The following is a 25,684-nucleotide window of genomic DNA, read 5'->3' as shown; positions in this document are numbered from 1 at the left end:
AATATTCTGATATATACTATCATAGCCAAAATATTGAAGACACAAATATTGAAAGGTAGCTCTATATACTTAAGTAAAGATTTACTATTCTTAACTCCACATCCACATACCTTGACAATATGGAGTTCATGACGGTACACAGATGTGGAGCTAGGTATAGAAAACTGATACATACTGACCTGTTAATATTTTTGGCCTCAATATTTTGGCTACGATATTAATGTATAAGGATATGCGTACTGGATATTCAAGACCCACACCATGTTAGATGCCTCTTACAATGATTTCTATGTTATATAAAAAACATAATCCTTTATATATATTACATTTGACTGAGCAGGATCCATACACGAAATGAAATGAACCATTGTAGATTGACTGTGTGTTTTAGGTATGTAAATATAAACCTTAATTGTCCTTAATACAGGACAACCGTAAAATGTGCTACAAACATGAATAATCAGGTGAATGAATTGTAAGTACGAACATGTTGAGTGAGACAACTGTCCAACCATGTTGCAGATTTTTTTAATGAAATTTCTATTATGAACATCAAAAAGGAGCAGAAATTTTCTAGCTGAGCCTGAACATACCACTCACACCTGGATCCATTTAAAATGACCATGAAACATTTCACAAAGAGTGAATAAGCACTTCCATAATTGTTGATTTCAATCAAGTTCAAGCAGGGAAGTAAGAACAAAACTCATAACACTATTGATTCACAACCTTAAAACTAGAAGGATCGATTGGCACAATAACAGAAAAAATGATAACTCCAAGTATTTCTTTTTCAAGAGAGACATTATGGTACACTGGTTTTCCAATGTGCTTATTTCGTTGAAAAATTACAGGCACTCTATTCATAATTGTAAGTATTACTGTATTCAGACATAGAATTATATTTTGCAATTACTTTGATGTAATAACTCAATAAAAAATTGGGTATTTAACATACATTTTGACCATTAGAACTTTCATGAAAAACATTACTTTATACAGACTTTGTACTCATCCATTATTCCCACAAACACAGAACTGGTTATAGACTATACAGGGAATCTTTACTCTGTAGTAATTCTGATAGCTTTAATGGGAATATCATGTTCTGTATTGAAAGTACGATGTAGGGCATCACAGGGTAGACAGGAGCAGATGGATGAAACATTGTGCTTCATTATTTTAAACAACAGCTGTCCATTCAGAAAGCTATACTCAAGGTATGAAAAACACATTTGAAAAAATGGAGCCAATTTCCATCTCTATATTTGGGCCACTTGAAAATAAGCTGAAAAATCTTCACAAGTGAGGGTCACTTGTACCAGTTGTGCTAACCTTGCAAGTCTATTTAATTCTATATCATGTTTTGTTCCTTTCATGGGCCACCTACTTACGCAAAGCTGAACTGCATGTAGTGCACAGTGGGCAGCTTTCACAAGCTGAAATTAAAGGTGTTTTTCTCTTTGTGACAAAGGCAAGCAGGGGGAAACATCTCTTTTATGCTTATTCTGTAAAAACAGTCCTAATCCTTCCCTTGAAAAACCACTTATTCAGCTGTTCAAAAAATTACAAAATGTAAAAGAACACTTGGGAGGTTTGCTGAAGATTTGCCATTGTGCTGTTAGTTCATACTGATTTGGAATCAAAAACATCAATGTGGGATTTGAGAAAAGTCAGTTCTCTAAGGTCCTAAAGTAAGCAGATATCCTGCTCATTCTTTTACATTGGCATTTTAATGCAAATTTTGTTTCTTAAAGAACACAAGCACGTTTCGACTGTTGAACTGTACTGGGCTACAGAGCCACTACGAATGCTATTTCTATGAGGTTACAATAGATGATATACAGTTAAGGTTGGGGCACAGATTCCAACAAAATTCACAGAGACTGACAGATTAAGAAAATCTGGACAATTCCTTGAGGAGCTTCGCGGAGAATAGAATGCTCATTGAGGAAGGGCTTTGAGAATTGCATTCACTTCTTCTGCAACTGCCGTCAAAGCAAACTCAAACTGCTCCTATAAAGCAAGGAAAGATATTAGGGAAATAGTTAGTTCATCCAAGTAACACGTTTCTTCATAAAATTCTAACACATACATATATTAAAATCATAGTTACTATGAACAACTTGATATGAAAACTTGTATTTTTTCATTTCCATGTTCATAGTGAAAATACATTAAAAATGAATTGAAGATTGATTGTTTAAGACAACAGACATCTTTTGATATCAATGCAAACTAATTGCTAAATCAATGACTTCCCCATACAACTTGGTCTGGTTTTCAAACAAAAATTACTTGATGGAGAAGAATAGACAAGTTACTTACCTACGGCAACATTTTCCTGGTGGAAACTCTACCTAACTCTAGATTGCTGACCTAAGAATTACTCCCAGGTGCAAGATTGGAGCAGAGAATTTTGTAGCAGTATTCCTGTGTGCCGCAAAGTGGTGTTGTGTCGTTCTGCTTTGGCTCCATATCGACCTTGACCCTGAAGTGATGGAAATGAACTGCATCTAAGCACCACCTCTGCCTGCTGATGTCCATTTCTAGTTGTTTCCCTTTTCACACCCGCAGACAAACAGCATTATCAATTATTGGTTACAGTGTGCTGAGGACTAACTTTTTAGATGTCAAAAAGAGACCTACTCCTCAGAATGGGGAAGTGGAAGTGCAATGAGCTGGCTGTGTTCAGAGTATACACCAGAAGCAGCATTCCCGAAAGTAAACAATTTGATCTTTTGAAGAATACCTCTCCCCACAGATTACCCACCTTAGAACAGATACCAAAGCAGTACCTCCCAAAGGTGGAGGGTCTGTGGAGTGGGCTCTACCCAAAAAGTCTTTCAAAACTGAGCGGGTGAAATGTTCTTTTTTGTCGGACCTAGCTGTCAAGGCAGCAGTGCTTTGTGAACGTAAGCTCTGATGCCCATGTCACAGCCTGATAGATGTGAAGGACAGGCACTCAACATGCCAAAGCAGTGGTAGAGGCTCTCAGACCTTCCTGATAATGCTTCTTGGCCAGTGCATATCAAATCTTAATGCAGAGGATTATCCACCTCAACAAGGTCCTTTTATGCACAACCTTCTCTTTTTTTTCCCCGGTGGACCTATTGGATGCTTCTTGGTATGACCCACGTAAACATTCAAAGCCCAAAGAGTAATGGAGTAACAACTTCCTCAGCATATGGAAAAAATGTGGGGCCCGATTCACAGAACTAACTTAAGACAAAATCCTAAACTTACTACCATTTTGGTATTCACAGAAGGCACTTACTCATTTCGGTATTCACAGAAGTTAGGAGTCCTAACTTTAGGACTCCTAAATGCCTTCTGTGAATACCTAAAGTCTTAAAATTAGGATTTTTCGCAGTTTAGTAGTAGTATAGTTAGGACTCCTAACTTTAGGACTCCTAAATGCCTTCTGTAAATACCGAAAGTCTTAAAATTAGGATTTTTCTCAATTTAGTAGTCCTAAGTTTAGACTGTAACAATCCTGAAGACAATACCAACAATACCAATAATTAAATTGCTTTATAGCTGGATGAGTGCCCACTGGCTTAAGCTGAACACCAGTAAAACGAAAATCATCTCCTTCTGGCACTCAGACTTTGGACAAAAAACTTCAAAAGTCGTGAAGTCAATTTAATGCCTTGCTGCAGATGGACTGTCAAGTTTCAACAGTAGCACCATCTTGTTCCTTCCTCCTAAAATACCTTTATAACTTACTACTAATCTTTCCTTTGGAAGGTAAAAGACTGCATTTCAGCCATTACTGGAGCATGCCTGGACTAAGGTAATAGCCTGATTCTGGAGGTAAAAAGGCCCTTCTAAATAAACTCCAGGCAATACAAAATCAAGCTGTCAGACTGGTGATTGGTGCTCCCTGATATTACTGTGCTTCACCCATCTTGCATGAGCTAAACGAGCTACCCACCCACAACACGGTGATATTCGAGCTATATCGATCATTTCTCCTTGTTGGGAAATGTATCTCCGATGATTTTACAAAGACTTTGTAGATAAATCCCTACAAGGCATATTCACTCTATTGCCTCTATCTTTAATTGTGCCCCGTTCTGTCAAAGCTACTCTAGTGGCAATGTTTTTTCAAATAAAGCACCCTGTCTTTGAAATTATCTTGCACAAAAGATCACTGAATTTAAATCACTTGATTTTAGGGAAGCTGGTAAAGCTTGCTGTTTTCTTAAACCTTTTTTTCCATCTGCTGTTTCTGATTGCTCATGGCTAACCAACTGCGAAGAGAGCCGTGAGTGTTAAAGCACTCTATAAATCATAATCTAAATCTATTGTAAATCTATCCCTATCCTTATGACCTCGTTCACTCTCAGATATCGGTTCTTGTGGTTTGGATGACTCCTTATAGTGAACCATCTGTTTGGGTTTTGAAGGTTGTGATTTATAAACTTTCCTCGGTTTGACATCGATAAATGTCTTTGGTTTCTTTAATAAACGTCTTGATCTCTATTATTGGTGTCGTTGTCGATTTAGAGTCTTAAAGTTTAACACTGCTCCTTTTGAGAGTCCTATTCTTTCTGGGGGTGAAATTTGTGCAATATGCCTTTGCAAAATTATTTGAAATTATATGTAATTACACGAAATCCAAATCTGTAATTTCACACTATATTCTAGCTTAAAATGCATGCTTCTATGAATTTTTTAAGGAAGAATGGATTAGAACAGGACCGCAAACAACAGCTGTTAGTGTTCTGTTTTGCTGTGCACTCGCAATAAATTCTTACTAGGAATTGCACCATTCACTGTAAAATTTGACCGCAAATTGCTCCATTCACCCTAACTTTTTACCACAAATGGCACATAATTTTGCGAAGTGGTGTAATGACATAATTTTATGTATTTTGTGTAAGAAGTGTAATTGTATAATTCTCAAAATTACGCAAATTACTCTAAAGTAATTTACATTTTGCCCAGGCCCAATTGTTTCCCTCGAGGACTTCTGGTAAAAATATCTTGGGGTCAGAATCCCTATGGTGTTTCCCCATGCCTCCTTAAAGAAACCCATGTCTTCCTTATAAGGGGCCAATTTTTTAGCATTTATAACACCATCTTTGCCATATCCAGTCTTGCAGTGTTCCAGGATAAATTTTTCTCTATGAATTCTTTGGTTTGAAAGAGTATGAGAGGAGGATACACCCAAATCCTGCCACTTGGAGGAATAACATACATACTCATATATGCATGTTTATGGAGAATTTTCGGTTACAGATGGGGCAGAATTCAATGAGCATGCTCATAATCTAAATTGGCACTGAGGAGACTCCAAGGTAATATTTCTCCTTCTACACATTCTCCCAACCAGGCAAAGCTAGTTTCTCAAAAACCTAATCCATGGATTCAGTAAGGCCTGGTGACTGGAACCTCGAAATCAGTCGTCTCTGGAGCTCAAATAGTACACCTCCAAACCCAATGGTGGAAAAAAAGACTATGGGCCATATGTAGGTACCTAAATACCGGTCGGTAACGGCCGAAAATCGGTAAATATCCCGTTACCGACCGGTATTTAGGCAATTGAGATGTAGGTGGCAGGATTTCAGGATTCGGTAATCTACCGAATCGGAATTTTTAGAAATCGGTAAAATACCGATTCGGTAAATTACCGATTCCTGAAATCCTATGTAGGGGGCACTCAAGTGCATTTTTTGTTTCTGGATTCGTTATTTACCACCAACTACAAGTTGATGGTAAATGACGAATACCTTTGAAAAAGCAAGTTTGTGCTGTTTGGAAAGTGCCATGTGGCAGACATACATGCCCTTAGGGCATGTATGTGCGCCACATGTGCACACATGCATGATTCAGGGGTGCAACAGGGTGTCAATGTGACCCTGCCACACCATGAATATGCTCCCCCTATTACCGATTCGGTATTTACCGAATCGGTAATAGTGAATGGCTTCCCATTCATTCCTATGGGCCTCCAGGCCCATAGGAATGAATGGGAAGGGATGCATTATTACCGAATCGGTAATTACCGATTCATAAATACCGAATATTACCGATTCGGTAATAATTACCGAATGTTTACCTACATTCTATTTACCGATTCATAAATACCGATTCGGTAAAATTCGGTATTTATGAATCGGTAAATAAAAATTATCTACATATGGCCCTATATGATGAAGTTCACCTGCCGAGGTGTTGGGGCCTTACGGTTAATGTCATAGTGAGTCATACGTCTTCACCAAGTTGACGCCCAAAATAAAACAAGCATCTTCAATGCAATAGGTCTCGCATTTGCGAACGTTTAAGCTATTGGAATCGGAAATAACAATGCCTTTTATTTGTGTTTTTAAAAGGAACACATATAATAAAGGCATTGTTGTTTTTAATGCAAGAGCTCATACTCTCGCAATTGCGAGACCACTATATTGGTGGCCATGCCCCTTTTTTTTAGACGCTGCTCGCATATTCAGGTTACCCTGAGCAGCGTCTAAACAAAGGGGCGTGGTCTTCATAAGGTTATAAAAAAACTGTATATTCAAAAACTTTGTAGCGCGCCAGCTAAAATGAAAGTGGCCCACGCTGAAAATTAAATAGGCACAACTGCTAAAGTGAATGCGACCGCGCTGTATATTAAATAAGCGCGGCCTCTATAAGGCGGACTGCACTGTAATTAAAATAAAATATATTGCAATTTAAAATAGGGGAGAGGAGTTGGCCTAACGGTTAGGGCGCTCGACCTCGGACCTGGGAGAACTGGGTTTGAGTCTCGGTAATGACGGTAAACATCCTGTGATTCTGGGCAAATCACTTAATCTCCCCGTGCCTAACAAAAAGTGAATGTGTGTCCTCATGTAACGTAACTGGTGCTATGTAAAGCACTCTGATACCTGATTGGATTCGAGTCAAGTTCGCGCTATAAAAAACTCTGCAAAAAAAAACAAAGTGGGTGGGTGCTCCAATGCAATGGGTTGAATAGGGGAAGAGCATGAAAGAAAATAGTGCTCACCAACTTATAAAGCGCACCGTGTAACAACTGAAGTAAAAAGGCCAGTCCTCATGGGAGGTTACAAGTGAAGACAAGGCGGTACTAAGGATGGACTAACAAGCCAATGTACAAATCAGAAGTCAGAATTTACGAAGAGCAATGACATAAGTCAATGACAAATATGGGCGGAGTATGAGCGGGACTTCAATAGCATACCCAGTACAGCATGCCTCGCAGAGCAAGTAGAGCATGCGCGCTGCCTTTAGGCTTGACCTAAAAAAATATCACTACAAACACTTCTGTACCCAAACACTATATGGTGAAAATATGCAAAACTTTTCTACCTAGAAAAGATTTAATGCTGCAATTGTTTTTGGTCATAATTGAGATCACCAAAGGTGCCTCTATCTCTTGCTACATTATAGGATTCAGTACCATTCAGTAAAGTTAAAGGTTCGAGACTACGCCGAATTACCCAGAAGCATCCATATTTTCTAACTTTACTTTTCATGATTCTGTTTAGAGAACCGATATATTACCCTAAAGTAAATTAAACCTAGGTTGGCACACGCACATGAAACCTAGATAAAGTGAAATTAACATTTCCTGTCAATAAACATTACCAGACATTCCGTTTATTCATGTGAAAATTGCTAAAGCCTGAGATGTGATGCTCGGTTAACCAAAACTTCACATGTTTCATATTTTCTTCCTGCACCATAGGGCAGCATTGACGTTTTAATTAACATATGTTTCTATAAATAACGAATCTAATGGCATATTTGTGAATCTGATCGGTGTTAACCGGGTGGAGGAAAAAGACTGGCCAAATAATGCGCTATCTATTTTCTTTTTATCTCGCGTATATTCTGTAACTTCCATTTATAATTTTACTTTTAATGGAAGCCCTTAGATTAGTCTGACGCCCACGGCTTCTAATTTGCATTCTACTGGGAAGCACAGTCTTTGCTCACAGTCATCGAAGCAAAAATAATAAATGTGCACAGAACTAGCAAGAGATGAGCTGTCTTTTTCCAATGATTTTCTTCACGGGAGAAAAGCTTAGAGTCTCATATCAATGCTGTCAACTAGATGCACTTTGCCAGCTGGAGAGAGAGGCTGACCAACAGGCATCGCCTTCACTGCTAGAGCTAATAGAAGCTAGGGGTGGGAGTAGGCCTGGGCTAAATTTCCGTTCCGCTCGCGGAAATTGCGATAATTTGACATTTTCGCGTTCGGCGGAGAGCGCGAAAATGTCAAAATTTCCGCATTCCGCACCTTAGCGATAATTTGTTTCTTGCTCGCGCTGTAAAATACATTCTTGCGCGTGATCGCCTTACCTGAATCCCCGCGTTCGCCGACAAGTTTTCCCGATCCGGTCACGTTCTCCACGAGATGTTGGATTGTAGGTAGCCATTTGCGCTGTCTCGCGACAGTTCGCGCCCGCAGTAATGTCATTGGTCGCGCGATCACGTCTTTCTTCTCGCGATCATGCACCGCGAGAAGAGTGAAAACAAGATGGCCGCGCCCGCGAGCAACCGCATGGGTAAGTTGGCGAGCCGCGACCACGCAGAAAATACCGCGAACGGGCGGGAAAAAAACTTCTGCATCTTTGCGATATTTCCGCGTGTTTGCGGAGATTTTTAATATTTTTGCGATAATTTGCGAAAGTCACTTTTGCAAATTCCGCCCACCCTTAGGTGGGAGTAACTTGCGTTATTCAGTGTCACGTAATAGTGCGTAATTACCTAAAACTACTTTGGGGTTACGCTTGAATTATGAGAGAAGAGTACTTCTGCATTTAGCGCTATATTTAGCGCAAAAATGCCCCCTTGTGTCAAAAATGGACAATAGGATACATTTTGTGCTATGAAATAGCGCTAAGTACACCAGAACACGAATAGCAAGCACACAGCTGCACACAATCGCCCAACGTACTTGGCGAAGGATTTACCCCAAATTTACTTCTGCCGTTTATCGGTATTTTCTTAGCGCAAAATGAACCCTCACAATCAAAATGGACGAGAGGATGCATTTTGCACTATGAAACAGCGCTAAGTGCAGCAGAACACAAATAGAGAGCGCAAGTGGCCGCTTGCACTCACTAAAGGTGCTCTCACGTTAAGAGTTTTTACCCCAAAATTACTCTTAATTATGCAAGGAGGAATAACCTTATAATTATCGGTAATTCTGCGTCAAAGAGTGAATCAGAATTACCAAAATGACTCAAATTACACTGGTATATTTGAAATTCCACCCACGCCTAATACAAGCCCATATGTCTCGCCAGCTCAGTTTGGTTGATATAAAGGGTCTTGGGGGTTAATATTTCTGAATTCCATTATGGAATCCATTGAATAGATGCCCTTAAGGGGATCATATGAAAATGTCTTATGTGCACCTTTCCTGTTCTTGCATGTCATGGAAGTCATCTTGATGTGTTGTAATTTTCTCATGTGGCCTGTGACTCTTTTCCGCGTAAATTACATTTAAAAAGTTCTCAAGCTTTGCAAAGTTTGGACTTCACAAATGTGTAAATAAAGATCACCTTTCCCTACACTTTTTAGCAGCAGGTAACTGTTGTTGCTACAGCAGAAGGCATTGGGGGCACTGCTGAGTATTGCCAATAGTGCCCTATCCCTTCTTTCATTCCACACCCACAGCACCATCCTACCACCACTTCACGCACTCTTCCATGAATGCTGCAGCTTGCCCTCCTCCTTAACTGTCCACAGCCTGCCTGGATTTTCCTGCCTCGTGTTACCCCCTGCATCCTGCCGCGGTGGCGGCTCCTCGAGGAAGTGCTGCGGGGCGGTGGGGTGGAGCGGGGCGGGTTCAGGGGCAGGGCAGGGTGGGGGTGCAGCATGTGCAATGTAATTCATTTTATTTATTTATTTATATACTTAACTCCGTTCGGCCGTCTGCCGGAGTTTACTACCTCACACCCTGCCGCTCCCCCGGCCCACCGCACTCCCCTGAGGAGCTGCCACTGCCCTGACAGCTTTTCCCTCCCTGCACATCTTCCCTGTGTGGGGAGGGATTGCATTAGTAGCTTTCTTCACTTTCTTGAGATGGCTGACCCGTGGACGGGGCTTCCTGCCCCAGGAAACATGGTGCATCAGCAGGCCGGGATGGTTAGCTGGGTCGAGTTAAAAGTTGGAGCAATCTTGGATAACTTTGGCCAAATTGTCAAATCATTTTTTTAGACCCAACTTTGTAGGCATGGATAAATCCTTCACCCACTTCTGGCACTGATGTGGAATTGTGCAAACATGTTTGCATTAGGGCAATTCCACATTGACATTAGCCATAATGCAATTTGTAAATGTGTTTAAGGTAACGTAAAATATGCGCAAATGTAGTCTGCACATAGGCACCTTTTTAGGATCCAGTCCCAGGATAGCAATACATGCTGTGCTATATTTTTGCCCTACTTGGTGGTCTCCTTAGAACGTCTGTGGTGAATGACAGTACTGGGAGCTCAAATCCAGGTAATTACAGAGAAGACATAGCATGGAGATATAGATCAATTTTCAGCATCATGTAATAATAATAGGCAGTGGGCAAGATGGTGGCAAGTTGATTCCAGTGGTGGCAGTGCTACAATGTGGCTCGGGTCCAACATCTCATATTGCAGTCTTTCAACAAACATTGATTGCTCTGAATGATGATTAAAATGGCCTTCTCGAAAAACTGGAAAAATGATCATCCACCTTTGTATTAAGAATTAGGTGAAGGGGGCCAAGGACAGTAGATTACCAGCTGTGGAGGGTTCCAAAGCGGATTCAGCTTGTAGCAATCAACAGAGTTGTCCCTCTGTCTATGAACAACTTGCAAGCTAATATTTCGGTCACGGAGGATACAGCAATTTGGAGACCATAAATGCAAGCCCACTGGGAAAAAACCTAGCAGCTGACCAATTATGACCAAGAAAAGGAAGCCTTCTGAAAGATTGCATGTGCAAGGTCATCATAAAACACCAAGAGGTTCAGAGATCATTGATGTTGTTCAAATCAACAAACGCCATATTTGAGTGAGGCAATCATATGGTTAAATGCAACGCGCTTTCAAATTTTTCACCTGCGCAAAACAAAGGCCACTGAACCATGAACTGATTCCTGGGTTGGACCCGGTAATTCAACACTGAGCATATTATTCCCCATTCCGACACCAAAACATCTGATGCCTGATATGAGGAGGATCATGTTGTCCAGAACCATTAACTCCAACCGCAGTATCGCCTCCTACTATTACCTGACATCACATAATGAGAACAAAAGAAATCTGAGCCCTATTACGTAGTGTCATCCTCACTAACGTCCTTATGTCCATGCTAGGGCTGCACTAGATATTGCTTTTTTCACTTTGCTCACTGGTGAGAAACCCTGATGGTGTCTAAACAGCAATGGTCTCTCGACTGGTCTAGATTTACAGCTAGGAGAATATTCCACCACCAATTCTATAATGTCTACCACTTGCTAAGGAGCGCATGCCCTAATTATAAACATCTCATGCATTTGTATAGTGCCAATGGTAAGTTAGGGCATCAATGGTATGTGCTCCGGGTCGAGTTTGAGTTATATAAAAATACTAAAGAAGGAAAAATAAAAATTAAAAGGAATTAAAGGCAGTTTAGGAAACACAGTGTGTTAAAAATAATTGTTGTGACTGCTTTATCCAAACCCAAGATGGTATTTAACTTGCAATGTTGACCAATATGGTGCTGAACTGTGGCAAACTTAGTTACAAGGGTTAATAATGGATTGCCTACTCGATGATGGAACTGAGTATCATTCATAAGTAGTCTTAAATCGAATGAAGCCGTGTCAGCACATTTGTTTGTTGCATCACTATTTCCGCTGTGTGCTAAAACATGGCCTCCTTCTTCCTTTCGGGCAATAGTAACGGTAAAATATTGCAGAAACTGCACCTCCATTCTCTCAGCTCCAGCTCCAACAGCTGAGATAAAACATGTAGCCTTTCTGCTCGTGGCACGCTTCCAGCCTTCTGAGGCGCATTTGAAGGTTTCACACATCTGCTTCTTCACAAAACAAAATGCTTGATCCTTGGAAGCCAACGCGTTCACTAACAGCTCCCAATGCAGCATGTAGCACTTTTGCTCTACAATTATTTCACTCCCTCCAGCTACTCTCCCCTCTACAGATTTGAAAATCGTTTTAAATTGTTTCCTCCCTTGCAAGCCTGGAATCTCAAAAAATGAAGTCAACTGTGATCCTTGAAGCAAAAAGTTGAGTTTACAGCTGACGAAAAATCTGGGTTTAAATTTCAGCATTTTCTACTTTCACAATCCAATTCATATTAGTTTACCATTCCAGGTAAAAGAACACAAATCAAAAACATGGAGGCCTTCCTGAGCTACCTTTTATTAAAACATGATACACAGTGTATTTCATTGAAGACAAAAGTATTATCTTTACTGAGCTATAAATATTCTGTTGTGTGATTATAAATTAATTTCTAGAAGAGGGTGCACTTACTCAATCAGCTACAAGGAGAGGTTCTAATCTGTCAAATCTCATTGGATACAGAGGCGCTCCGATTGAACTAAATACATACTTTTCCTAAACCAGCACCTTTTCTAATGCATTACACTTCCTGTTTTTGGTTAAACAGCTGTTCAACAATACTGTGTACACAATATTTCCATTGCTATTACAGTATTTCTTGGTTCTATACTTACCGTTGTCATATTTATTCGATCATTCTTTATAAAGGAAAAACATTTCATGTGTTTGTGGATGTACCATCTATAAATAATCAGTCAATTATTATGCAGTTCAATGTCATTTTGGTGCCAACCACACAACTAGAACTAACCCATTGTTGACTTGCACAGGCTGGACTGTTCCCATGAGGCACAGGGTCAAGACTGATATGCGTATGGCTGTGTCTGAACTGTGGTGGCGAAGTGAGCTATAGAACGATGATGGATTCAACTCAGATCTGTGGCTGGGGCCGAGTGTCTGAAAAGTTTTGGCGCTCCGTCCATCATCTCCTTGTGTTTGACTTGCACAGGCTGCCAATACATACATGCACTCATCCTTACTTGCGTTGCATAAATTAAGACTTTGCCTTAGCTCTACAAGGTTTGTTTTCACACCCACTGGTGACATGAGTGAACTTAGTTCAATGCATCAAAACTTGAATGTAAAAGACAGGTTTTTGTAGCCCCACAAAACTCCACCCAATACATGTCTGATGTGGAGTCAATGCTTTTGGGTTACCAACAGGCCCTAATCAGGGATCCAGACATGCTGTGGTGATTGGAAACAAACCAATTTCATTCTCCTCAATACCACACACACACACACAACCTGCACTAAGAAAAATACACTTTAACTATGAAGCCTTTTATTTCAACAGTCTCATTCTCATTATGTTGCTTTGCACATCTAAAAAACACATAGAATATCTTAATAAAGGCACACATGAATGTTGCGAACAACAAGAATAAATTTAATATTTCAGTTAAAATGTCATGTAAAAGCCTGACACCCAAAGACCTACTTTTAAGAGCTACACTAGGAGAGCATGGAGTAATATAACTTGCATCTAGAGTTCCTTACCGAAAATCAGCACCCTCATACCTGCTTACAGCAAAAGGGCTGTAGTTGTCAAAAGTCAGGGAGGCTGTGTTCCCTGAGAAGGGTAAACGCACAGCATCTGCCCTTCTTCTTCCGTACTTGGCTCGATATCAGCTTTCAGTAGAAAGTGTGGTGCAACAGCATCTCAGGTACTCAAGATCGTCTCTGGCAGTATATTTCACGATAATCTGGGGTAAAAGACTACTCCTGACAAGTAGTCAAGTGTCTGGCCTTTTATATAATATCATATCGAAGTTGGGAATTTCAGATACAACCATGTCTGACATAACTTATGTGCTTCCAGATGCTAGTCTAAGATGCATTCTTATAAACAAATAAGGTAAAATCACTTCAATTCAGACTAAACCGGCTTGGCTATTGTTCATGTCTGACTTTGAAATAGAGATAGCAAGATACTTGTTCCATTGTTCCAGACTGATGTCACATCATGTGTTTTATCAATGTCAGAGTGACTTGACACTTTCACGGATGCTTGGAAAGATAAGAAAATATGACCTCTCTGTCAAAAGGCAGACATGTAGATGATTCTCAAAAAATTGAGAAAATAGAGCCTTGACCTGCTCAAGATGGAGTCGGGCCTTATCGTCTCTTGGTCTATTGACAATTTTGAACACAGCTGTCTAACCAGCATTACCAAATACTGTTGTTCTGACAAATCTTGGCTTTCGTTTCTAGGCATCTCTCTAATTACTCTTTTATCTTGCCTGTTGAGAATACAGGAATTATAGCATTAGACTTTCTTTAACATGTTCACAATCTGTGACTGTCCTGCAACAGTCAGTGCCAACTGTTGTCTAGTTTTCTCGCTCTTCAAAGTTCCCGTTTGGTCAGATCACCGTTGGTATTTATCACAATCTTTTTGAAAATGACATTAATGCTCACATTTAATTTCCAATTTCTCCAAATATATCCACAACTTCCATTTGCACTCCCATTGATACAGTTGTGGCCAGCCTCGAAATCCCATTAATAAAATCCATTTTAAATATAAGTACTGTATTTTCTTATTCATTATTCAACCGCAGACACAAATAAAAATATTTCAATAATACCAATCTTCTGTTAAATTTTGCGATCATGGCTGACTGTATCATTTTTATGGAGATTTTACTATTTCTTGGACCATCAAAATGATGCCCCATTCACGGTTCTGGTTAATTAGAGCTGTGTAGCCTACACTTCCAATAATATTTCACAATCAGATCACAATGCCCATATCTTACAGCAAATTGTGAGAAGGTCAGGGGATTACTAATATCAGGTTAGTCTTCCCTTGGACGCATCATACTGCAAATATGGCTCAGAATACACACCTAAATAAATAAAAGCCTAACATGTGCCATCAAGAACCTCCCCCTTTGAAAAATACTCGGATTGTTAACAATTGCCACTATTCTGAACTCTCTTAAATGATCCACATATGCTGTTGCTTTTCCATAATTTGCCCCATTTACCTAGCAAAATAATGCATTTGGTGATTCTTGATATCATGTTTTCATTCTGTCCTTCAGACCCCACCTCACTTTTCATGTAGACAAGGGCCTCATTTACGGTAGGGTGGTAAATGGTAATCCTCCAAAATGAAGCGGTAACTATGGGCCAGATGTACTTTTAACTGGTTTCAAAATACTAGTCGCAATTTGTGACCACTATTTTTGGAACCCGTAAATATTTCTATAAACCCACCTATGTATCAATAGGTCAGTTAGTAAAAACTTAATCAGATTGAGGCTCAATCTGACCTACCTAATTAATATTAATTAATTAGGACACAAATTGCGACCCAATTGGATTGCCAACAATCACAGGATGGTGGCCTTCAAGGGTCAGCAAGCCACCATATCTGTGACCGATTTTCAATAAAGTCACCTTTTTTTTTTATGTAACCCACTATCCTTAAAGGAAAAAGAGGTGCCTTTATCAGAATATATTTTTTTAAGTTTGTTTAGAGTTGGCAGTGGTCCCCAGGGCGAATACCTACTTGATTTTACATTCAGCATTGGGATGGAATCCTAAGGGGACCCCTTCCGTTTTGTGAACTTGTTATCACCTCCAGTGAAGTGTTGGCAAAGTTTCAATGTTTTACAACAGGATTTCGGTTGCAAAACATTGACACATGAGCTACCATTTTCAAACTTGGAAGGGACACCTACAATACACTCCTTCCATATTAATGCTTTTGTATCCATTCAAAATCCCATTTTAGGAGTCAGGAGAAACTTTGTGTCTCCTAAAATGGAATTAGTACATAGGAAATAGCCTTTTAATGGTCACAAATTCTGAAACTGACCATTTATGACATGTACATCTGGCCAATATTCTCTCCCATAGGCGTCTTTTCCTCCGCCCGATTCTCCAGACTGGTGGTGGTAGTTCATCCAGTGTAGAAGTCAAGTTCAATGCTGACAAAATTACACTTAAGTCAACACTGCTTTTTGGAGGACTAGGTATAGGCTGCTTTTTTGGAGGACTATACTTTATAATTCATCTCTAAATCAGGGACCAAATGTCTTAATTTCTCCCATTTGATTAAATTTTCACCGTACCAATAAGCCGATTTTCAGAGCTCTATAACAAAAAGTTTGTGAAACATGCGATAACTGCCTGTAACTATACCAAATAACTAAATGATTTTCCTATAAGTAGGGCAGTGCCGGCGTGAAATAATACAATGTAAAAGGTATATCTAAAGAAAAGGAGAGTGTGTTTATGTTTAAGTAAACACAAACACTGTTTAAATGGGAAGTGGTCTGTTTGAGAGAATGTATTTTTTCTTATGGCTTTCCTTGTTTTCACAGGGTATACAGCTTAAAGGATCTTTTGAGGACACTAATTCAAAAAGATGAGGAAATTACACAAAAGGCACTGGCCTAGATAAGCCTTTGGCATCGATAAACCGTGGCTGGTAGTGAGCCAGGCGAAGTAATCGCCCTGCGACCTGTGTTAAATTGGGTCAGGGCCTTTTCTCAACAAGTATGCAAACAGCTACAGTGGAAGACCTTTAATGTATTTCAAGTCCCAGCGGGTTTATTGACAGTACCTTTGTCTGGACCATGCCTGGTCTCTGGTCCCTCAAGTGCTCCAGCGTAGCAGCAATATCAATCTCCTTAGCACCTGCAACAAACCACAAATTGGGCTGAGTTCAGAGCACACGATAATCCATGCTGCATCTGTCAATCTCCTGCTCCCGGAATCCCTTTAGGCGAGCCCGGCCAATTGAAAATTATTACATTCATCCCTCAGCAATCCTGACAGCCAGCTGCAAATTTTGCATTCAGATCGAAAAATAAAAGTGACAAAGGGAGAAGCTTTGAGGAGTAGTCATGATCCCCCCACCCCTCCCTACACCACTATGAAGTCAGGATTGCTCTGCGTCCTTCCCCGCTAACACATATACAGGCACATATACGTACAAAGCCACACTATGTGGCTCCCATAGTTCTGTTTAAGTCCCCAATTAAATTAAAAGGCCAGCTTATGGTATTCATTTCAGTTGCATGCTCTGCCAAAAAGATCCCCCCCCCATTTCTTTAAGAACCATAACAGCCTGCTAAAACATTCCATAAAATAAAGAACTACGTTTACCAATCCAATCTAGAATTCATTTTTAGGTTAAGATTATTTTAAATTTGTTTACAATCGGATGCAACATTTATAAAAACGTACATGTAAATATATAGCAGCTTAGAGTATTACACGTTTTGGCACGTTTCATAAGCAAGCCTATCTTGAAAAAATATAACTTCAGGTGATAATTGTCCGATATATATACAATGGAAAACCAAAAGCATACATTGCAGGGAGTGAGAGGATAGCGCACCAAATCCAATTGTACTGAGAACATTTCAAGCATATTTTCATCAAAGTTTTCTGGCACTTAGATATGCAGTTTTGTGACACAAAGCAAGAAAATATATTTTCAGATAATTGCTTTAAAGGAAGCTGAGCTAATCAATGTTTAAAAAATAAATCATTTCATCCACGAATTCCATCAAGGAATTTGTCACCTCCGTTTTCATGTATCCAATAATATACAATGAATACTGTCTCTAAACTATCCTTTGCAGTCTGTTTTCTTGATGTTCCTAATGATATCAGTGCTGATCTTACAGCAATTCTCTCGAATGAGTGACTATTACCTAAAGTACCCCATAGCAGTCTTGGGTAGGCCATCAACTTTACAGAATAAGATTACTATTGGCGGAATTAAAAGCTGCCGTGAGACCAGGCTTTTTTTGAAGCTGTATCGTGTGCAAATGGCCTTTAATCCCTCAAGATGTCTGCAATAACCTTAAAGATCCCACAACTCTGTTATGATCATTTCACAAAAGTCACTTAGCATCCAGGTTGTCCATTCCTTTAGAACAGAGTCTAAGGAACTCACTATTCAAGCCACAGTACAATGATGCGGAAATAATGCACAAGTAATACCCCAAACAGCAGGGATAAGTATTTACTGGGTGTAGTGTTACAGCATCATTCCACCTACCTCCCTTCGGAATGGGGATAATGCAGTTACAGCTCTGGTTTTTAATCACAATTACAAATCAGAAAGGGTGGGGACATTGAATTGCAAATAAAAACCATTTGTGTCAGCCGGGTAAAAATGTGGTCAGTGGATTTGCAAATTGTTAATGATGAGAAACAGAATAGATGTGGAACGAATCAAACATGGCGGTAAAATGAATTTTTATGATTCACCTCATAATCCACAGAAAAATGCCTTCATGGGAGCATTGTGTTCTTTTGAAAGACTCAGCTTTGTTTACATTGAACGCCCTTTCTGTATCGGCATAATGATGCAGGGAGGAATGTAGAACCCTAAAACCTGCATTCTGTGAGTTCCTTTTTTACATGCTAGATACTTCTGAGCTTTACTATGCTATGATATACAGTTACGTTTTTTTCCTGGGGTGCATCTTGGCATCAACGACAAAAATGAAAGACAATTGAGCATTTGTAAACAAAAAGAAGACATAGTTTCACATGTTGCCTCTTGAGGAATCAGTGTGGCAGTATGTAAATACAAAAGTCCTATAGATTTGGGATACTGAGTCTTGATACTATCCAGTATATATGTGTGTGTACAAAGGGCATATAGATTCTGGATACTGAGCCTTTACATTGTTCAGTACTATTTTGAAAGACAAAATGGCCCTAGTATACATGAAATAGAAAACGGTAAATTGACACAACTCAGAGTGAAATCAGATCAGGAAAAAGTCATTTATTAGGTCACATTTCCCAGTGGAATACAACTTTACATATGCTAATTTGAGAACAGATGGACCGATAAGTAACACTGGACGAACAGTGACAGCTTAGGTCAGCACAGACACCAACTGAACAGGTTACAAATGCTTGAATGGGATCATTACGCATCTGTTTAAGGATCTGCAACTAACCACCATTGTTTTGAGAATGCATGAAGGGCATCATTAGTTGTCGGGGTAGATATACACCTATGTCCCCGATTCAGAAATGCTGCCCTCGGTGACTAAAAACAGAAGGAGCAACATGCTTGCCAAAAACCTAAGCTTTTAGAAAATTTGGCCTCAGCAAACAATGTGAATTACATTTTGTGAGCTTCTAGTAGAGGGAGACGGAAGCAGTTATGCTAATGACAAACCCGCACTGCTCGTCCCACTATTGCTAAAAGGTCAGGATTTGCTCTAAAGTCATAAACTTACTCTTTTCAGAGGTAAGAACTGGTTTAGACATTAGTTATTCCAGATATTTCCTAAACTCATCCTGCCCTCTTTGTCTTTGGAAGAATTTTAATAGAAATTAATATTTTACGAGAGTATCTACAAAATAATTGTTAAGTCTCCTAACGCAAGGCATTTTTAGGGTATGAGACGTTCAAAATACCCTACTTTTGAAGACCCTATCTTCTCTAATCTGGGCCATAATTGGTAAAGTGTACTTCAGTAGTGCCAAATTTGAATTAGTTCTACAGAATATATAGTTCTTAAAAGGAATAGATTTTTGACCGAATTTGAAACGACTGACAAATAGGCATGTACATTTTTGTAAAGCCTACACTTCATCAATCAAGCATATAACACTCGTGTCTGTGGATGTGCCATCAAGAAATGGACTACAAAAGAGATGTTGTTTCTCACTGGTTAGAAGAAAAGAATGAGCAGAGGAGAGAAGCACGAATGGCATCTGTGTCTTACATAAAGCCAAGGAAATGAGATGCATTCTTTGGCATCACTAAGTCAATGCACTAAGTGCTAAATCTTAATTGCTAATTTCACTGCAGGGTAGGGAAAGAAGCAGATGAGCTGGAAATGGAAGGGAGGCAACATAGTATGGCTTCCTTAAACTTTCCGAGCATAGCGAATAAGCCGAGTGATTGAGTGTGTGGACGTGGAGCTGTGTGCTGAGATACTGAGTAGATGATAAAGCAAATCACACACAACCAGTAGCCAGGGTCATAAGCATCTTTGTGAGATGCTTTTTCGTTCTACCCAATGGGGTGGTGGCAAAGCAAGCAGTGTGATGTCCCACACTCATGTGCCATGCAAAAAGGACAAGACGAGAGCATATTAGACTGTCACAAGAGGTCCTTGTGAACAAAGATGCAATGTAATTAGTAAATAACAGCAAAAGAAAGGATGACTTAACCAGAATACCAGCTGAGAAGGGAAAGCAGTAGCACTTCGAGAAAACTGTAAAATAGTAGTCACTGGGGCTAACCAGATTGGTTGATAAATCCGGTGTAAATGGACAACAATGACAAGGAAAAAGTATGAAGTAGGAAGCCTTGTGTTTAGAAAAGGGCAGTGGGAAGATGGATGAAACTGGTGTTAAAGATAGGTACAGGAATGATAGAGTGGAATGTGTGTTTAGAGACAGGTGCCAGGAACAGCGTGTTCAATACACAGTCAAGGAGGTCGAGATGAAAGAAGAGCCTGGTTTGAAAGTCTGGATTTGTATTAAATATGCAAGGAAGTAGTAATGGAATTGGTTGAAGTGGATTAACAGCGGCATGGACTGACTGTTTGCGAGGCGCTCGCATAAAGGCAGGGACTGGTTTGTAAATTAGAATGCTGGGAAAATCAATTGGGCAATGGTATAGATAAGGCCTGCAAGAAAATAACTAGCTCATGTAAAAGCATGCAAGGACAAAGCCATGATGAAGTCTTCAGTAGAAGACATTAGGATAAAATAAAACATGGGTTGATTTTGGGTGCATGTTACCATAATAGGAATACTGGGTTTAGTTATGGATGCCTAGTTTAACAGTATGATCTGATTTTTAAAGGAAGGTGAAGGAATGATAGCATGGACTGAAGTTTAGATGATGGATACAGGGATAATGACATGGTCTGAGGTTTAGAAGTCGGTGGTTTCAAAGCCATTTTGGGAAAACCTGGGCGGAATTTCAATCATGCTGGATTAATCAGAGTAATTTTGATGGTTCCACGTTACTCTTTGAAGCGGAATTACCAATAACTATGCAATTACTCCGCCTTGCCTAATTAGGAGTAATGTAGGGGGAAAATCCTACAGCAAGAGCACATTTAGGGAGCATGAGCGCACTGTCCCATTTGCTATTTGTGTTTTGCTGCATTTACCGCTTTTTCTTAGCGCAAAAAGCATCCTCGCATCAATCTGAGGTGTGAGGAATCATTTTGGGAAGAAAATAGGCTAACTACTGGTTGCAAGTTGAGGAAAAATCCGACCCCCAGAGCACATTTTGCGAGAATGAGCAAAATTACCATGGCGAGAACACACCTAATAAACATAATCTAGATTTAAATCAAATAAATGTATCAATAAATATGATAATCACTAAAATAATATTATCACAATTATTACTTCTAGATGCACTTTACCTGTCAAAGGTATTGTTGAGAGAATACCAGAGTAAGAGATACACTAGTTGGGAATAATATCCAGGTCTGAATGCAAACACTGTTGTGCTTCAACACAAAAATGCAGCCTCTGGGTCTTTGTCTTGGCAGCATAAGATGCAAGAGAATGATCTTGAAAAAATATCAAACTGTAGCCTACAGACTACATGCAGTGTTTCAGTACAGCATGATAGTGAATACAACCGCCAAGGATAACTTTATGAAACACTAAATGCCGAGAATTTTCAATGAAAAAATGTACCTACAAGTATCTGATTGATATAATATTTGCGTAGGAGCGTGTATGTCATAAGGTTTTCAAGATGTAGTGATAATGAGGAAAATGTCCTGTCTAGAAATAGAGTTTTCTTATGTTCGGAATCCAAGTATATCTATCTTTTTGTACGTGTTTTCATAAACTGGTGATGTAAGTGCATGCTTATACCATAATTAAAAATACAACAAGGCTTGTTACAGTTCCTTAACATTTCTCCTGCTTCTCTCTTGAAGCAGCTGTCTCTGCTTGTACAAACTACATAAAGGAAAGCTCTCATCCCTCATTACTAAAAAAACCGATAAAGGTGTTGACTCTCTTTGACTTAACATCCCATCTACAGATACAAGGAGAGGAGACATAACAGTCATTCTTGTTTCGTGAAAGAGTTGCTGATAGTGCTAACGAGATTGGGAAAGGGGTGGTAATAGGTGAAAGGAGGAGACCAAGAATGGACCGATCGGCAATTCGGTAAAGGGGCGAGAAGAAGGGAGGAGGAGCTACAGAACAGGGGTTGTGTAGCAAAGGAATTCAAGGTAAAATAGAGAGGTGGAATGAGAAAGTTACTGGGTCATGGAAAGATGGAGGCTATTAGTGAAAGAGAGTAGGAAATAAAGGGAGACAGAGCTATTCAAGGAACTCCTGCTGTATGTGGTTTAAGAGAACAAGATGAATTGTTCTGTATCTAGTTTAAGGTGTCAGGCAATATGGGGTGGACCAATGAATAGCTCCAAACCAAGTGGGACTGTTATTTACAGATGGTAGAGAAAATACGTAAGAGTGTCTACATCGTGCAGTCCTTATCAGCCCACAGGATTATAGTGTTTTATTAGCTTGAAAGACCCTTACTTAGGCCACTGTTTGTAATTCAAAGGAGAGAAATACCACTGCCTCTCTGATTATTACTATACCAAACACAAAAAAAAGTGGAACATGACCACAGTAAAGAGGAAAACTGGGCCAAACCTGTAGGCATTCCTCAAAGAACATTTGTAAAATCATGGCTCTTTTACTTATTTAAATAAAGCGAGTCAGTTAATGTTTTAGAAAAATATTATTTTTGTTTTTAAAAAGCAGTTTTTAAGGTGCTCTATAGAAGTAATACCCCAACCTACATTGAATGGCTCTCAGTGCACATCAAACATTATTACCCAGCACACGGCATTCACTTTAGATTCATGGAAGAACATCCTGGTACAGGCTAAAGTCAAATCTGCAATTTTCTGGATGTGAAGAAAAGGAAATCATTGAAAGTACTTGGAATATAACATTTCCTTTAAACAACCTACTTTTACTCTTCACATGTTGTTTCCTTCAATTTGATAAAGACTAAGGCCTAGATTCTGAAAGGAGTCAGGCAACGCAGCGCAGCACCCAAAGGTGCTGCGCTGCATTGAGTGACAGGAAGACAGCAGGAGAGCGCCACATTCACAGAGATATGGCTCTCTCCTCCCCTCTCCCTAGTGCCAGCGCTAATTTCAGCTTCTGTGCGCCAAGCACACACCTTAGCACCATTGTCCTAGGGTGAGTGCCTGAGTCTAAAATAGGCTTAATCAGGATGTGTACTCTTCCTGTACAAAATATTATGCCTAGGCAAGTTTAAAAGCTGTACTACTTCGTATGTGTGCTGTACAGTGCAGCACGCATGCAAAGTCGGAAAAGCACAGAGAAATGAAAACATTTCTCCATTTAATGCCTGCTTTTCAGTGGCGTATATTTTTGGCACTAAACCCTTTGTATCAATGTTAGTTAATAGGGTTTAGCATTAAAAAGCATGGGTGGTTGCATAGGAACACCCATGTAACACCCCCTTGGCGCAAAGTAATGCAAAGTAGCTTTTTAAGATGCTTTGCGTTACTTTTACATACAAACCAACGCTAACACCAATTCGCATTGGTGTGTAGATCCCAAAACTGGTTCAGAGTCGGGTTTGCATTGAAGAGGTAACACTAACTCGAGGCTAAACCTTTGAGAATCTGGGGCCAAGAGTTAATCTGCTTTGGCATCTGTACTGAATCTCAACATCTCATACCAGAACCAATTAAAAATAAACTTCCTGTGGTCTTTGTTCAAACTAAATGTCACTAAAGGCTTGCAAAAATGGGTAATGGGTGCAACCAAATTTAATAAATACAATCAGATTCACATTTGACCGCAAGAGAGCTAGAAGAAATATCTCCTGAGGTGTCATGAGTTCAAAGTAAACTTCTGTGTTCCTTGAACCACTTGAAAAAATCAACAGTCCATCAGTTGGCTGTGTGACTACTAACACCGCCTTGGGATGTTCTTCATAAATCGAAATCCGGCCATTACATAATTTTGATTCAAACACTGACCACTTTTCTCTATGAATAAATATTCTCTAAATTACCTTTTTGCTGACACTTCTGGATTTAACAACCTAGTACTGTTTGACAATTTCCTTCATGTAGAACTTTCAGATCGTGATCTGGACTAGTGAATTATTCCTCTCTGACAGTAGCAGCTCCAGATGTATTAATCCTCAAAGTGTTCTTATTTTAGTATCGTGCACCTTACCGAAAGTCCATATCAAACACTCCTGATTGATCATTTCATTACAATGTATCGATTGTAAAATAAGTAAAACATGTATTACCTATAGTTTTATGACAAATGTGAGGTAGATAGAGCCACTTCAAGACAAAGTACAGATTCTTGTTGCGTTACTGTGTTTTATGAGCATGTTTACAGTTTTCTTAGATGAAAATCAAAATCCAGTATAAACTGTAATCAAGTCTGTAATCTATCTATTATTTGCCCGATTAGCACAAAAATTGACCTCCGATTGTAAACTCTAGAAAAAAGCGGCAAATAAACACTGTCAACTATAATGGGCAATGGTCAGAATTAAAATCAGTAATTTGCCCCTATTTACCCCACGAGAACGGCCATGCGTGTGTTCTAATTCCCTTCTACTTTGCACTGCTAACCCAGTGAAAGGGGGTTTTGCTCTGTGACATACCCCGAACTTTTTGTGCTACCCTGTTGATTATTCGTAAAGAGGTTTGTAATAAGGCACTGGAGGAACGCAAGCTGAGAAAGTTGCATTTCAAGTGTATGCATTAATAACCTTATTTGAGGGGGGATAAGCCGGCAAGGCCCCCCAACGCGAAAATATTCTTTACCTTGAAATAGGATTTTTCACACCTCTGTGAAATTTATAAATTAGAATCCAGGGATTCAATGAGGTGACAGTAATGGCTGGGTACAATATAGATTCCTGAATGGAAAACTGCCCGCTGTGTGCGTTTCATGCCGCGCGACCACATCACACTAACGGATCAGGAACATGTCCTGACATGCAGTCAATACGCAGTATTTTATGGAATGACGTTAACTACACTTTCCGGTGATGTCACCACTAGATATTGTTGGGTATCTAAGTTGCAGCACTCCCATCCAGGACCTGTCACTCCATTCGGGTACATCATTATTTACTAAAATGACCCAATGCCTTTTTTAACTGTGTGTCAGACAAATGACAAATGCCTACCGCGTTCACAAACTACCGTGAGCTAAAATGTCTCTTTAATTGCTCCTATAAAAAACGATGCAATACATTATCTTGACTGTACATTACCACCGCCAACACTCAGTCTTTCCTCTTTCGCTTTCCTCTAAAACATGCATTATTTCTACTTTCATAAAAGCAAGGAGTGGAACGCGGACTTGGGTTATTCTACGTTTTTCTCCTCAAGACTCAAGGCTTTCAGCATTGAAAGCCCACTTGAAAGAAATGTTGGGAGATGTGAGTCCTGCAGCTGGGCGACATTGAAAGTGCACTTACAATCTTCTGAGTGGAAATGAAGGACTCACGTTAGCGCTCGCACTCCACATAAAAGCTTTGCAAAGGGCATTCTTCTGGCCTGGACGACTCCATTCTCCAAGAAAATGGGAAATGGAAAGCAAGATTTCATGTGCAGGG

General features: G+C 39.7%; 1 protein-coding gene across 1 annotated transcript in view; it reads right to left on the bottom strand.

The window, feature by feature from the left end:
- Positions 1 to 509: 509 nt before the first annotated feature.
- The window catches only part of PTPRN2 (protein tyrosine phosphatase receptor type N2), a 2,166,812-nt gene continuing 2,141,637 nt past the window's right edge, over positions 510 to 25,684 (bottom strand). Inside the window, exons 22-23 of the mRNA XM_085631955.1 lie at positions 16,640 to 16,713; positions 510 to 2,016 (exon numbers count right to left, since the gene is read on the bottom strand). Coding sequence (XP_085488081.1) covers positions 1,945 to 2,016; positions 16,640 to 16,713 — 146 coding nt within the window. The 3' untranslated portion in view covers positions 510 to 1,944. The remainder of the gene's footprint in view (positions 2,017 to 16,639; positions 16,714 to 25,684) is intronic.

Source organism: Triturus cristatus, chromosome 10 (genome assembly GCF_964204655.1).
Source record: "Triturus cristatus chromosome 10, aTriCri1.1, whole genome shotgun sequence".
Classification (NCBI taxonomy): domain Eukaryota; kingdom Metazoa; phylum Chordata; class Amphibia; order Caudata; family Salamandridae; genus Triturus; species Triturus cristatus.
The sequence above is the reverse complement of the archived record's forward strand: the minus strand, read 5'-3'. Positions and strand labels throughout refer to the sequence as shown.